The sequence below is a fragment of the Trichomonas vaginalis genome, chromosome I, assembly GCF_026262505.1.
Source record: "Trichomonas vaginalis G3 chromosome I, whole genome shotgun sequence".
NCBI lineage: Eukaryota > Parabasalia > Trichomonadida > Trichomonadidae > Trichomonas > Trichomonas vaginalis.
This window is the reverse complement of record NC_067203.1, coordinates 15,526,661-15,541,511: the sequence shown is the minus strand read 5'-3', so window position 1 is coordinate 15,541,511 and position 14,851 is coordinate 15,526,661. Positions and strand designations below refer to the sequence as shown.

General features: G+C 33.4%; 7 protein-coding genes across 7 annotated transcripts, besides 1 other annotated feature; 4 read left to right on the top strand and 3 right to left on the bottom strand.

The window, feature by feature from the left end:
• Window positions 1–7: 7 nt before the first annotated feature.
• TVAGG3_0991930 (uncharacterized protein) lies at window positions 8–1,033 on the bottom strand (the record flags this gene model as incomplete). Its single annotated transcript, XM_001276833.1, has 1 exon — window positions 45–1,022. The coding sequence occupies one exon, from the start codon at window positions 1,020–1,022 to the stop codon at window positions 45–47; it is 978 nt and encodes a 325-aa protein (XP_001276834.1).
• Window positions 1,034–1,483: 450 nt separating this feature from the next.
• Window positions 1,484–3,010, top strand: TVAGG3_0991920 (spectrin binding; the record flags this gene model as incomplete). Its single annotated transcript, XM_001276832.1, has 1 exon — window positions 1,484–3,010. One exon carries the CDS (start codon window positions 1,484–1,486, stop codon window positions 3,008–3,010), a length of 1,527 nt encoding a protein of 508 aa, XP_001276833.1.
• Window positions 3,011–3,348: 338 nt separating this feature from the next.
• TVAGG3_0991910 (cilia- and flagella-associated protein 58-related family) lies at window positions 3,349–6,122 on the top strand (the record flags this gene model as incomplete). Its single annotated transcript, XM_001276831.1, has 1 exon — window positions 3,362–6,115. The coding sequence occupies one exon, from the start codon at window positions 3,362–3,364 to the stop codon at window positions 6,113–6,115; it is 2,754 nt and encodes a 917-aa protein (XP_001276832.1).
• A 599-nt stretch (window positions 6,123–6,721) lies between these two features.
• Window positions 6,722–7,594, bottom strand: TVAGG3_0991900 (Clan SC, family S33, methylesterase-like serine peptidase; the record flags this gene model as incomplete). The annotated part of the gene is made up of 1 exon (XM_001276830.1): window positions 6,722–7,594. One exon carries the CDS (start codon window positions 7,592–7,594, stop codon window positions 6,722–6,724), a length of 873 nt encoding a protein of 290 aa, XP_001276831.1.
• A 3,384-nt stretch (window positions 7,595–10,978) lies between these two features.
• Window positions 10,979–12,389, bottom strand: TVAGG3_0991890 (proline-rich extensin signature family; the record flags this gene model as incomplete). The annotated part of the gene is made up of 1 exon (XM_001276829.1): window positions 11,010–12,362. The coding sequence occupies one exon, from the start codon at window positions 12,360–12,362 to the stop codon at window positions 11,010–11,012; it is 1,353 nt and encodes a 450-aa protein (XP_001276830.1).
• A 231-nt stretch (window positions 12,390–12,620) lies between these two features.
• Window positions 12,621–12,985: a mobile genetic element.
• Window positions 12,986–13,080: 95 nt separating this feature from the next.
• Window positions 13,081–13,491, top strand: TVAGG3_0991870 (hydroxypyruvate reductase protein; the record flags this gene model as incomplete). The annotated part of the gene is made up of 1 exon (XM_001276828.1): window positions 13,081–13,491. One exon carries the CDS (start codon window positions 13,081–13,083, stop codon window positions 13,489–13,491), a length of 411 nt encoding a protein of 136 aa, XP_001276829.1.
• Window positions 13,492–13,548: 57 nt separating this feature from the next.
• TVAGG3_0991860 (hydroxypyruvate reductase protein) lies at window positions 13,549–14,052 on the top strand (the record flags this gene model as incomplete). The annotated part of the gene is made up of 1 exon (XM_001276827.1): window positions 13,549–14,052. One exon carries the CDS (start codon window positions 13,549–13,551, stop codon window positions 14,050–14,052), a length of 504 nt encoding a protein of 167 aa, XP_001276828.1.
• Window positions 14,053–14,851: the final 799 nt, after the last annotated feature.

Below are 14,851 nucleotides of genomic sequence, written 5' to 3'. Positions count from 1 at the left end.
ATAATACAAACAAATACATTTAAACAAAACAAAAAAATACAAAATCAGTTTTCATATTGTTGAAGTCTTCTTTCTAATTCCTTAATGCGAGTCATAGCTGCAGCATACTTTGGGGCATAGTCATTTTCTTCAAAATCTTGGATTTTTTCTTCAGCTTCTGCTAATTGTTCCTTTAAATCATTAATTTCGTCCAAATCCTCTTGTTTATGAGATGATATTGGCATGTTAGATAAAGTAAGAAGTTTTGTTGTCAAAGATGACGCTTTCTTTTCAAGATTATCGACTTTTCCGTACAAATCATTCAAATATTTATTTGCCAAGTGCTGAGCGTGATTTTCTACTATGCTTTTGTCATAATTTTCGCCAGAAAGCATTTTATTTTCTGAACTCAATACAGAGAGCATTAATTCGTTTTGATGAATTTGATCTTGCAATTTTGAATTTTTGAGAGTAAGTTCTTTATTCTGGGCTTGGGCAGCACCAAGTTCTTGAGCTTTTTTCTGAAGTAAGTCTCGTAATTGTAATATTTCTTCGTTTAAATGGTTAATTTGTGTTTCTGTCTCTATTGGGTTTTCTGCAGAATCAAATGACTGAGATTTCAATTGGACTTGAAGAATTTCAACATTATGTTTAGATACAGAGAGTTGTTGCGTTAATGAGATGATTTCGTTGTTCTTTTTCTGAATTTCCTCTTCAAAAAACTTCTTTTCGGATGCATCTTGCGCATATGAATCTCTTTCTGCTGTTATTTTTTGAATATGTTCTAACAATTCTTGATTTTTCTTTTCCAAAATGGAATCTGCCTCTAAATCCATACCAGATGATGTATAGGCTTTCAACTTAATGAGATTTTTATCAGCTAAAAGACTTTCTAGTTGCTTTCTCAGAGCTGCTGCATGAGCTGCATCTGTTACAAGCGACAAGTTATCACTTGTCAACTTTGAAATAAATAGCTTCATTTCCTCTTCATTTCTTTCTAATTCTTCTATTCTCTCTCTCAATCCTTTAACAAGTTCCTCCATTTTGGTAAGAGCGATGTAAAAGTGACAAAATAAATATTAAACGGCCTCTTCTTCTTTCTCAGGCAAATCTTGTATAAATTTTTAAAATCCTAGTTGTATCATGTAATAAAATTTGATGTCATACCCTAACTGATTCCCATTGCCATTATTGTCGGTACCCTTTTTTTGTGTCAAATTTTGAAAGTCACTTTTTCGACAATAAAAATTTTTCAAAACACAAAAATTGAAAGGGCTTATTTTAAATAATTTTTTCTCATTCGACTCCAATTTGGAATGAAATTATTCTAAGAAAATCAAATGTGTCCAAAAATTGTGCGACTTTCAAAATTTATTGGATATGAAGAGACAATATTGAAAATATATGTTAAATTATAAATATTAAAGGACATTTTCATATCTAAATACAAAAAATTTTCAGTACTTCTCAAAAATAAAATTTTTTTTTGATTTCATTTTTATTCATGGGAAAATCCGCTCATTCCTCCAATAAACAAGGCATCAAATTGTTATTCAAAGCTGTTTCGGATAACAACAAAGAAGAAGTTTTGAAGATAATTGACGGCATCCAGGATTTAGATGCAACCAATGAAGATGATAAGACTTGTCTTGAAATTGCAACAAGCAATAACTACTTTGAGGTTGCTGAAATACTCCTTAATCATGGAGCAGATATTAATGCAATCGGATCATACGGAATTACATCACTTCACATTGCAGCATTTCATAACAATGTTAAAGCAGCAGAGTTTTTATTATCTCATGGGGCAAATATTATTGCCAAAGGATCTCATGGTGAAACACCTTTGCATAGTGCTGGTATGAAAAATTGTCAAGATGTTGCAGAGTATTTAGTTTCAAAAGTTCCAACAATCGACATAACAGATAACAATGGGGCTACACCATTCATGGTTGCGGTTCAATGCGGTAGTGAAGATGTTGCCAAAATTTTAATTTCGCACGGAGCTAATGTCAATGCTCAATATGAGGACGACGAAACAATACTTCATTTTTGTGCCCAGAAAAACAATCTCGAAATGATTAAATTCCTCATGAATCATAACATCAATTTAAACATTCAAAATAATGAAGGTCAAACTGCTCTTTTGAAAGCAATTTTCTATAACCAACCTGATACATGCATTTATCTTATCGAGAATGGAGCAGACGTTAACATTCAAGACAAGAAAGGAAAATCTGCCATTCATGATGCCGCCAAATACAAGAGATTAAATTATTTACTAGAACCACTTTTACAGGCAAATGCTAATCTCAATTTGGAAACAAACAATAGAAAAACACCTCTCCATTATGCGGCCGCAGGAGGAAATGTGGAGGCCGCAGAATTCCTCTTGTCTCATGGTGCCAATATTGATGCAACAAACGAATCTGGAAAGACTCCACTCTTAGTTGCATTAATTCACGGAAAAACAAAAATTGCCGACTTTCTAATTCAGAAAGGTGCAAATGTATCAATTGCCGATGATTACTCCACATTGCACTTGGCTTCAATAATTAATGATTTGGATTTAGTCAAATCTCTTGTTTCTCATGGCGCCTCAATCAATTGGAAGAACGAAAATGGTAATGAACCACCATTATTGGCTCTTATTTTAGGACATGATGACCTTGTTTCATATTATAAATCACTTGGATATCAAATTCCATCGGACTTTGATGAGAATGAACCAAAAGTTATCCAAGCTGTAAAATACAACGAATTCAATGCTTTAATTCATTTAATTAAAAATGGAGCTGATATTGATGAGCAATCTCCAACAACAGGAATGACTGCCCTCCATTATGCAGCTAAATTAGATCGAAAGGAAATGATTATGGTATTTTTCAATACTAATGCAAATCCATTAATCAAGGACAATAATGGAAATATTCCTCTTGATATTGCCCAACAAATTGAAGATCCTACAATTTTCAAGGCACTTAATATATATTGTATTCAATATGCAATGTCAGAAGGTGTAGATTTTTAACATTGATTTGTTCTAATTAAAAGCATTTTTTTTATCTTAAAATTCAATCATATTTTTCAAATTAAGGCAGACTTTGAATTTGGTTTACCACATTTGAAGTTCGTATCAACATGTTACTGCAGAGTCTGATCTCTATTTATGCTAGTCATCAATAATGGCTTTCTCTCAAGGACGTATTTCTTAAATATTTCCCTGATTGAATGTAAAATTTCCTGAAATAAAGAAGATATCGAGTATTTAAGCAAATATTTTGATTCATTATTACAGAATATGATATTATACATAAAACAAATCAAAGTAGATTAGTAACAGATTTTGTAAAGTTTCCAAAATTGTAAAGAAAACAAAAAAATGTCGAAAGATCCTGGAAAAGAAGATCTCGCTGACCAGGACAGCTTTTTAGAGATCGAAAAGAACTTTCATCAAGTAATCAACGAGATTGTCCAAGACAAATCGCTCGAAAAGTTCAGAAACAGTTACGAAGAGTTACATAACGCGTTAATTCTATCACAAGAACATAATAAATCACTTGTTGAGAAGTGCTCTGCTCTTAACAATGACATTTTACAGAATGCAGAGAAAATTGCGCAAGTTTTGAAGCTGAGTCAAGAAGATCAAACTACAATCAACAATTTAAGAAACGAATTTGAAAGAGCGTGGGAGATTGTATCAAAGAGTGAAGAAAATGACCGAAGAACAGTCATAATTATTGAAAATTTAAAAGCAGAAACTTTTAGGTTATCAAACTTAGTAGAACAGACAAAAAACTTTACAGCGACAAGGGAAGTATCAGAGCAAGATGTTACAAGTGATATTGAGAAGATTAGAGCTGAAATTAAAAAGAATAATGAAGATATGGAAAATATGAGAAAACAAATCGAGTCAATGAGAACGGAAGGAGTCAGTTTAGTTAAAGAAGCATCCAAAACGAAAGAAGAATTAGATTTAGTTCAAGAAGATTTAAATCAACTAAATTCAACAATTTCTAACAACGAAGATGTCTTCAATTCAACAAATAGTGAAGCCAAAGTCATCCATGAACAAATACAAGCCTTAACTGACAAATATAAGCAGAATATAAACCAAATAAAAGAAAGTCAAGAAAGAATCGCTCAAAATCAAGAAGTAAAACGTAAGCTACTCATGGACCAAGACAATACCGATTACGAACGGTTTTTAATCCATAAAAAAATACATCGCGGAAAAATCAATTTAAGAATGACTAAAAAGAAAAACGATGACTACAATAAGCTTATTAAAGCGCAGCAAGGATACTACGACCGTCAGGAAATGATCGCAAGCACTTTTCCAGCTGATTTGAAATTATTAAACAAAGAGAAAGAAGATTTGCTAAATGACCAAAAGGAAATAACTAAATATCACTCAGAGATCCAGAATGTAAAGAATGAGTACCAAAACGCGATCCAACAAAATCGAGATATTATTCAACAGGCAAAAACGGTCAAAAACTCTTTATCCATGTCTATTAAGGCTAAGCAACTTACTGCCGACAAGCAGCAGTTCATTGTTGGCAATTTGGAAGAAGATCTCGAAAAATCTAAATATCAGCAAAATTCCGAGAGTGAAAGGATCAGAAAAGCAGAATTAGACAAACTCAAGCTCAAACAAGAGAATTTCAATGACGAAACATACGGAAGTAACTTAGAAGACGAAGCATTTAGATTTAAGTCGAAAGCAGCCTTAGATCGCAAGAATGGAGCTGCCTTAGCCGCAAACAATGCAGTTAGAAACAAGCAGATAGACGAAAACACGAAAAACTACAAAATTTTGGGAAATCAAATTTCAAATTTGAGTTCTCAGAACCAAAGCATCTCTGGAGAGTGTCACAGACTTGAATCAACACTGACACAGATGAACAGAGACCAAGAAAACATACTCAGCGATATGCATTTGAAGAGAGAAGAAGTTTATAGGTATAAGAACATAATTAACGACATTGACGTGAAGATTGCTGATGAACATCTCATAAGACTCAAAACGGAGAACGAAAATAACGAACTTGAATCCGAAATCGAAAAATTAAATTCTGATATCGAGGAACAAAACCAGAGAATCCAGAATTTGATGGAAGAAAAGGATCAGAAGCGAATGATCTTCGATATGGCCCAAACTTCCATTGAAGAACTCAAAAGAGAACTTAATCAAATAAATAATATCATAAGATCGCTTCATTTGCAGATCTACAATGTAGAGAAGCCATTATTTGTCGTTAGAGAAGACGTTGTCCTTAAAAAAGCTGCTTTAAACAACAAATACAAGTTATATTCTGACAAATCTCAAGAAATCCAAGATTTGAAGGCCAATTTGCAGCGGGAAGTCGAGAAACAGCAATTACTTCAATGGAAATCCCTCGAATCCATCAACATGAAGAAAGAATTCGTGAAAATGGAGTCAGAACTCGAATACAACAAAAAACTTAGTTCTGCCATGGAAAATGAGCTAGAAAAACCTCGTTTTGTTCATAGTGTATCAATGATGGAATCCACGGACCCAGAGAAATACGCATTGATACGAATGAAGCATCAGATAATCGAAGAATCATGGAATAAATCCAGATTTTGCGAAAAATTGAAGAAACAAGTCAAAGATTTGAAAAAAGAATACGAAAGACTTGTTAAACACGTGTATAACTCCAGGATAGACCCTCATACGGAGATGGACACACTGAACCAACAGCTGAGAACAAAAACAGTCCATTTAATGAATATGGACCAAAAATACCAAGACGATAAAAATAATTTAATTGAAAGAGAAAGTGAAGTGATTTCTGCACGCGACCAATTAAGGAATGAGAAGATAATGAACTCCCAGATGTCGTATAAGATGAGTAGAGCTGATACACTGCAAACACCCAAACTTCCACCTTTGAAATTGCCAAGAGTTGAAACACTTTTCATTGGAGGAGGATTTGCTTTGGCTTCTCCTCATGTTCCAACTGTTGCTCCAGCTCCTTTCAGCGCCAGGCTGAAGATGAACAGGAAATTGCTGCCAAAGAAGAACCCAACAACACCAAGAGGAAATAACTTTACTCCAAAGGCTCAAATAGTCAAACCTTACGTAATTGAAAGTCCTGTTTTTACTTAACTTTTTTTAATATATATTTTTGTTTTATTTTTTGTTTGTTAAACATTTTATTTTATATTTGCATTGGATATTTTTAAACCATTGGGTCTCCTTGAAATTAGGTGAATAAACACTTCAGTGCTTAGTTAAAAGCAATTAATAGTTTGTTTTAGAAATTGATGTTAGACTAGTTTAATTCATAGCGAGTTCTTCTATTTGGATTTGTTTCTGACTTAGATACATCATTGATGATATTATCTAGTTTTATGAGATACCTGAAAGCAAATATGAAGGGATATCTTCTTGAAATATCATGAATTCATGTGATATTTTTATACTTAAACTATGCATAATGTTCAGAAGGAGTTTATTGACTTGGACAATAGTTGAAAAATGCTGAATGTGAGGAGATTTGAACACATACACTTGAAGATATGAATTATTAAATTGCCTACAATATCAAATGTTTCCTTATACGAGTTTATCAATTACAAAAAAGAGTCGTAAACTTCAGAAGATAAAAGTGATTACATTCAAAAAAACTTGAGAAGAATTTTACAAAAAAACAGAATATTTATGAATAAAAATATAATTTTCTACATATAAATACAGTTTATTTACAAACCTTCAAACAGCTAATGATTTGTCAATAATCTCAAACATTTCATCTCTCTTCTCGTGGATTCCCCAGTGACCGCATTCATCGAGAACGTTCACTGAAACATTCGGAACCTTCGACCAGAAGTCAAAATTGTCCTGGAATGGAATTGCAATATCATTCTTTGCAAGAATAACAGTTACAGGCTTTGTGATGCTTTGTAATGTCTTTTGATGTCCTTCAACATTCATGAAACGGAAAATTCCGCATGCTGCTTCAGAAAATGATGGATTTAAGCACCATGATGTATAAATGTGCATGTAAAGGAATTGGATGATTTCAGAAAACTTTGGATCTTCTGGATGGACAAAATTAACTTTGATTGCATCCATAATTGTTGAATGATAGAAATAATCCATGAATTTTGGTCCAATAATAGGTGTTCTCATAATCATTGTAATGGTTTGTGGTCCTTGATTTACCTTGTATCCTGCTGGCATCATTAAAATGACTTTCGACACTTTAGAGCTATTTTCCTTTGCATAAGTTGCAGCAATCAGTCCGCCCATAGAATAGCCGACTACAATAACATCTCTTAAATAAAGATTTGTTATCAATGATTTTAATTGCTCAACCATTGTTTCTAAAGTGTATTTATCTTTGGAAGTTTTAATGGATCCACCAGTTCCGTATGGATCATACATAATAACTCTGTATGCGAGTGAAACTAAGTACTCAGCAAGATCTTTGTACATCAATGCTGAACATAAATAACCAGGAACAAGAACAATGGACTTATTTGATGAAGATCCAAGATCGTAATAATTAGTAATACCTTGAGCAGTTTCGAATGTAGATGCTTTTAATCCTGCTGTGAATTGAGGTAATTTATGCGAATCCATTTATTTTTTTATCGACAAATCTCCATAAATAATCGTAGTATAACAGAAGATTTATTATTAATTAATGAAACTATAGTTAAACAACACATCATAAATGCTGTCTCTATCACCTGATTTACGAAATCTCATATCTTAGACATTGAATTTTATTTATTGATAAGCAGAAATCGAATCAAATTCCATATTTATATATAACCCCAAGAATATAGTAATTGTTTGGAAGTTTTGCTTTGTTTCGGCACAGATCAAATTAAAATAAAAAATTTTCTATGGCATATGCTATTTTTAACCAGAAAAATCATGTGAAAAAGCTTCACATAGTTCAGAGATCAAGTCCTATTGATAAATTTCTGCGCCAAAACTTTAATGGAGAAAAATAAATTCAATTTCCTAGTATTCGCACTTTGATAAACATGATTTACTTTTACATTTTCATAATAAACAAACTTTTGTTACGAACATTAACAAACCTCAAATAATTGGGTTTTATTTTTTTGCAGCAACACGGGTGTAACACAGGTGTAAACTATTCAATTTCTCTCAAATATTGAGTACTTTTGGGCAACACGGGGATAGAATTGAATACCTTGGGCAACACGAGATTTTTTATTAAACGTATACTTTTATGAAAAATGATTGCTAACTCTATATCAAATTAAAATTTGGATATAATAATTATAGCAATGATGCGCCTTCAATTCTCCATTAAATCTAGATCGTCGAAATTGCACAATTCAAGATTTCATAATTGCATTTCAAATATTTTAAAAAATGTTTTATTAGCATCCATCGAAAACCATTCCACGCTAGATACAATGCATATACAATCAAAAGGCTAAACATAAATTAAAGATTTCTCCCTTTAAATATACCATTATTTTAAAAATTAACTTTGAAGCTTAGCTAACATCGAAATGCAGAAGGAAACTAGATAGATTCTTAGTATCCCTGCAAAGATTCGGTGATAATTACCAAAGATTAAATTTCGAATACAATAAGAAGAGTACATAAAGTTTCCTTCAAAGATTAACTTCTTACCGATATCTTTATTATAAATGTTAGTCATAAATCAATTGGATGGAATTTAATTTTTCATTCTCAAATTACGAAACTCAAACTTAGATTTGAGTAGGTTTTGACCATTTTACAATCATTTATATGTATGGGTTTGTTATAAAGCGTGTAAAAAAATATTGTTCAATTTGATCTAATGAAAATAAATTTTTTTGAATATGATAAAAGTTCTTCTTCTCACCAAGTCATATTGTAGCACATCTTAGTTGAGAAATGATAATATCATCTTATTAAACATAACATTCTCTTAAAAATAGTTTAATTCATTGAATACCTCACTTTGTCTCAGCATAACTTTTATCATATGTGTATAGAATGAGACATATTTCTTATAATTGCTCATTATATTTCTGTTTTGAGAGAAATTTTCAAAAAAGAATGCTTGTTTACAACATTTTGCATAACAATATTTATGTAAAGCTAATGTTTGAGCTATCTTCATATATATTGTTGAGAATAAAAACAATTGAAAATTTAAAAAATGTGAAAGAAAATGTAAAAATTATTCTTTTTAAGTTCATTCAAACATTTTTTTGAGAAATAAAATGGTGATTAACAGGAAATAATAATCAAAAATATCAAATGTTAGTTATTTAAGGGAATACAGTTAACATTTACAAAATTTGAATGTTAATCTCTATTATTAATGCCATATTTAAGTACCAAGAAGTTCGGTATATTAGGAAAAACTCTCCCAGAAGAAAATATAGACTTGAAATGGAAGTTTAGAAGTAAATTTTCGAAATACTTCTCTTTCATGGAAAAATCTTCCAACTTAGCAATAAGATGTATTGCATGATATTTCTCAAATAAAGAATGAAAGCAGCATAACACAAATGAGAGAGGGTCAAAGTTGCTATTTGTCACTTTTCCACAAGAATATAATGGGGAAAAAGTTATCATATAGTTGATCTCATTCACTGAGGTGAGAGATGCATGTAGTGTAATTTGATAAACAGTGGGATTGCTGCTCTAAGTCCTAGGTTCGAGACACATTGGCTTCATTTTTCTCTTTTTTATTGACGTAAACTATTCAATTTTTGTGTTCTCCATTCAAATTTCAGAATTTTTTTTGCAGATTTCACGCTACATTCGAAGTTACCTTTTGTAACAACCACCACTGCCTACGAAAGACGAAAGTGTGTCACGATTTCACCCGGAAATCCGACGGTTGTTTAAGAGTAAGCACTTTTGGCACCTACTCATGGAAAAATCTTCCAACTTAGCAATAAGATGTATTGCATGATATTTCTCAAATAAAGAATGAAAGCAGCATAACACAAATCAAATAATTTTATTAATGAACCAAAAAATTAAATAATAGCATTTTTAGGATATTATTTTTAATTAGCGCATGATGTATGATTGAAATAATGGCAGTTATTATATTGTTCCTCTGTTAAATTAAAAATATAAAATTAAAAATGAAATTATGCAAAAACAATCGAATCCCTATGATTAGACCAGGTATACATTATATTTTTATTCACTTATATACAAAGCTCTTAATAGTAAAAAAAAGATTGACATCGAAGTCAAATTTTTACTGCATATATAATATCTACTTATTAGACAGTGCAATTTAAAATGAATGGTAGGGGTCTAAATGATAAATCAAAGATTTTAGTGAACGTTTATATTATTAATAACAGTAATTGATAATTTCAGTATGATTTTGATAAAGTACCTTCTGAGGATATATTGAGCGAACAGTAATTATTTGGATTTTTATGAAATTTTATTTTTGAATAATATAAATATGAAACAAAATGTTATAAAAATCTATGTTCCCAACAAGCAAGAATTGCTTTTGATAGGGGTAACTTCTGTTTAGTAATTTGCGATAAATTCATCTTGTTGAAATTTAATTATTATTGACACGACTGCTTTACGTATGATAGTTCTATTCCATTTTAGGCATATGTAAATGTTTCATATGAAAGGTATTGTTGTAGTTTAAACTTTACTGCAATGTACCCATCATCATCAAAAACTGTACGTTAGCTCTCGTGTTGCCCAAGGTATTCAATTCTATCCCCGTGTTGCCCAAAAGTACTCAATATTTGAGAGAAATTGAATAGTTTACACCTGTGTTACACCCATGTTGCTGCAAAAAAATAAAACCCAAATAATTATCATTTTTTTTGTTATTGAGAGCGAATACGATAAAGTGCTGATTAAATGTGATGCATATGGCTTGTAATACAATTTATGATAAAAATAAATGATTTTGATAGATGATATTTTTTGGAAGTTGTGATTATGAGCTCAAATGATAATTAAATAATAAATATTAATATTTTGTACTAAGTTAAGATGAAAAATTGATTTTTTAAATTGCTTATCCTTTCCTACCTCTCCTGGCTAAAGCAGCGGCAAGATCGGACATCATATCGCCTCCTCCCATTCTTGGAGGTGGAGGAGCTCCTCCTCCAGCAGCAGGGGCAGCTGCAGCAGCGCCACCGCCACCGCCACCTCCCTGGAAGTTCAACTTTGGCTCTGGAGGTGTAACTTTCTTTGCCGTCTTCTTTCTCTTCTCAATCATCGCCTGAAGAGCGTCATCTGTTGGCTTCACGAGTCCGCCGCCTGATTTCGACTTGGAAGGCGGTGGAGGAGGTGGAGGTGCAGCCATTGGAGGCGGTGGTGGTGGAGGAGCTGCAGCAGCTGGTGGAGGTGGTGGCGGAGGAGCTGCAGCCCTTGGAGGTGGAGGTGCTGGCTTTGCGGCCGGTGGAGGAGGTGTTGGTTTGGCTGCTGGCGGTGGAGGTCTTGCAGCTGGTTTTGGAGGTGCAGGTTTGGCCGCAGGAGGAGCAGCTGCTGGCTTTGGTGGTGGCGGAGCAGCTCCTGGGGCTGGAGGTGGTGGAGGTGCGGCTGCAGCGACAGGTGGTGGTGGAGGAAGCGTAGTAGGAGCAATGTCGTTCAATTCTGATGTATTGAATGAGGATGGTTGTGGTAAGGCTCCTGGAGCAAGGCTCTGCAACAAATATTCATCGCCTGGATTAACTTTACTGACATCGTCATCCATGAACGCGGAGCTCTGGGCACCTGTAATCTTGTTGAGCTCATCGTTAGCATCAATTGGATCGAAGCCGTAGTAATCTGAGAATGAAGTTGCGATTTCTTCTTTAGAAGCCGATGTGACTGGTAAGAAGAAATCTGTAGTGCGATTCCAGAAGCTTGGCTGTGGTGAACCTGGATCAACCTTAAGAATTAAAGGTTTCATGTTCTCTGCGCCTGCATCAGCAGTTTCATCGATATTTCTGCCAACACGGGATATGACTCCAAGATTGATCTGGAATTTGTTCTTTGGATAGTTGATTGGAAGAGGGATTGATGGCGGTAAGAATTGATCATCGATTTTTGAGTTTTCTTTGAGAGAGGTCGCGGATGTTAATAACTGTCTGCCTGCATTTGCGCGGATGGCTTGTAAGCTACCATCGATATGTTGCAAATCAGTTTCCATTTCCGTAAGTTTTTCATTTGAATTAACCATATTCTTTAAGCAAATCTTAGATAAGTAAACAATTGAGCTTTCGATTTGTCTTAAGTCTTCTTCGAGATCATTTTTCACAGATGTAGTATTAAACTCTGTGTTGCTGATTAAAAGTTGACGCTGATTTTCAGCATGTTTATCAAGAGTTTGGAGACGCTCTCCGAAATGATTCAATTTCTCCGAAATTGATTCAGGAGCAGTCATAATAATTTTTTGATATTTTTTTTATTTACTTGTCAGAAAAATTGACAAGATAAGGTTTTCTTTTTTTGGGTATACCAATTTTTTTATAACGTACAAAAAAAAAAAACAATTCCACTTCAGTAAAGGACGATAGAGATTGTTGAGATACTAAACGCTAGTTTTTGGGATGAATATGAGTTCTTAGATATTGCTATTTTGTGATATTATTACAAACACTATTATTTATATTTTTTTAAAATAGTTATCTAATAATGCTATAACCCTAATCAGTGCCTAGGGGACTCTAGTTATCTATATAAAGCTGAGAAACTTTGAGGAAATTGTACGACATTTCCTCAAAGTTTCTCAGCAATTTAGCGAGGAATGTTCGTTATCGTGTAGTTATTTGTAATGTGTGCATGATAACAAGCATTCCCCGCTAAAAAAGGTAAAATCTTATAAGAAAAGAATAACAAATTGCGACAAATTTTATATGAAACTGAACCTTATGAGGTAGTGATTCAAGATCACTACCTCATAAGGTTCAGTTTCAATCTCAAATATCTCAAAAGTAAGGCTCTATTTTTTGCCATGTAAAGTGTCACTTTACTATCAAACTGTTTTTATCGTTTTCGTTCATAACAATAATACCTCAGATACCGATTCTTAAAGAAATTTCTCCATCTTACTTCTTATCGGATTTTACTCTCAATTCCGATTGTTCTCTCAATTAGAAAACATGTTGACATCTCAGTCATCCTTCTCTAAAATGATGAGTTTATTCATCACACACAAGCCAATGGATGTAGGCATGCAGATATTGCAGAAAAATTTCAAAGATATTGACTTCCCACACAATTGGAAAGATATGACAAGAAAAGAGTTTCTTGAACATGCACGCAATGCTGATGTAATTTATGCTAGAGGCAGTGATCTCATCAATAAAGATGTCCTTGACAGTCCAAAGCTTAAGATGGTATCAGCTGCCGCTGCTGGAGCTGATAAAATCGATATGGAGTACGCTACTAAGAGAGGTATCATCGTTTCAAACACACATCTCTCATTAGCTGACACATACGCTGATACTTTAATGGGCATTTTAATTGCCTGCTCAAGGAGAATTGTTGAAGGAGACAATTATGTCCGCTAAGGTGGCTGGATGAAGAAACCAACAAGAATCTGGGGCTTAGACATCCACCACAAGACAATGGGCATCATTGGCGCTGGTCATATCGGAAAAGCCATTGCTAAGCGCGCGCAAGGCTTCGATATGAAGGTTTTGTTCAATGACCTTGGCGAAGGATTTACACCACTCGATCAATTACTCAAGCAAAGTGATTTTGTTGTCGCTGCTTGCCCATTGACTGAGAAGACAAGGAATTTGATCAGCCACAACGAAATTGCTCTCATGAAACCTACAGCGGTCCTCGCAAACATCGGACGTGGCCCAGTTTTCGATGTCGAAGCTGTTGCTGATGCTTTAGAGCAGAAGAAGATCTACGGCGCTGCACTCGATGTCATCGATCCAGAGCCATTCCCACCAACACACAGAATTCTTAAGTGCAAGAACCTTGTCATTACTCCTCATATCGGCTCATCAACAATCGAAACAACAAACAACATGGCAATCGAGTCTGCAAACGCATGTGTCTACTTTTTAAATGGAGAAAGAGTTCCAAATGTTTCAAATCCAAAGGTCTACGAAAAATAAATTCAATTTCCTAGTATTCGCACTTTGATAAACATGATTTACTTTTACATTTTCATAATAAACAAACTTTTGTTACGAACATTAACAAACCTCAAATAATTATCATTTTTTTTTGTTATTGAGAGCGAATACGATAAAGTGCTGATTAAATGTGATGCATATGGCTTGTAATACAATTTATGATAAAAATAAATGATTTTGATAGATGATATTTTTTGGAAGTTGTGATTATGAGCTCAAATGATAATTAAATAATAAATATTAATATTTTGTACTAAGTTAAGATGAAAAATTGATTTTTTAAATTGCTTATCCTTTCCTACCTCTCCTGGCTAAAGCAGCGGCAAGATCGGACATCATATCGCCTCCTCCCATTCTTGGAGGTGGAGGAGCTCCTCCTCCAGCAGCAGGGGCAGCTGCAGCAGCGCCACCGCCACCTCTAAACTTCAGTTTGGAGACACTCTACAAATTGGCAAAATATATATCTCAATATCAGTCATATTCCTAAATTTAACTCAGCTTGTGCTCAAACTTGATATATAGAAAGTACTTAACATTTAATTAAGAATTGGCAAATTATATCAAGGAATATTTTTGTAATTTAATGAATAATATAAATGAAAGTAATCAACATAGAAATGCGAAAGCAAACTCCCTTAGGCTAAATGAAAAATGTTTTAGATTTTATTTTATCGATGATCTAAGAGAGATCATTAATAGATTAGATGAAAACTATTGTAGTTTTATTCGTATTATCAAATAAAGATTGAATTAAATTGAAAATGCATAAAAATTCTGT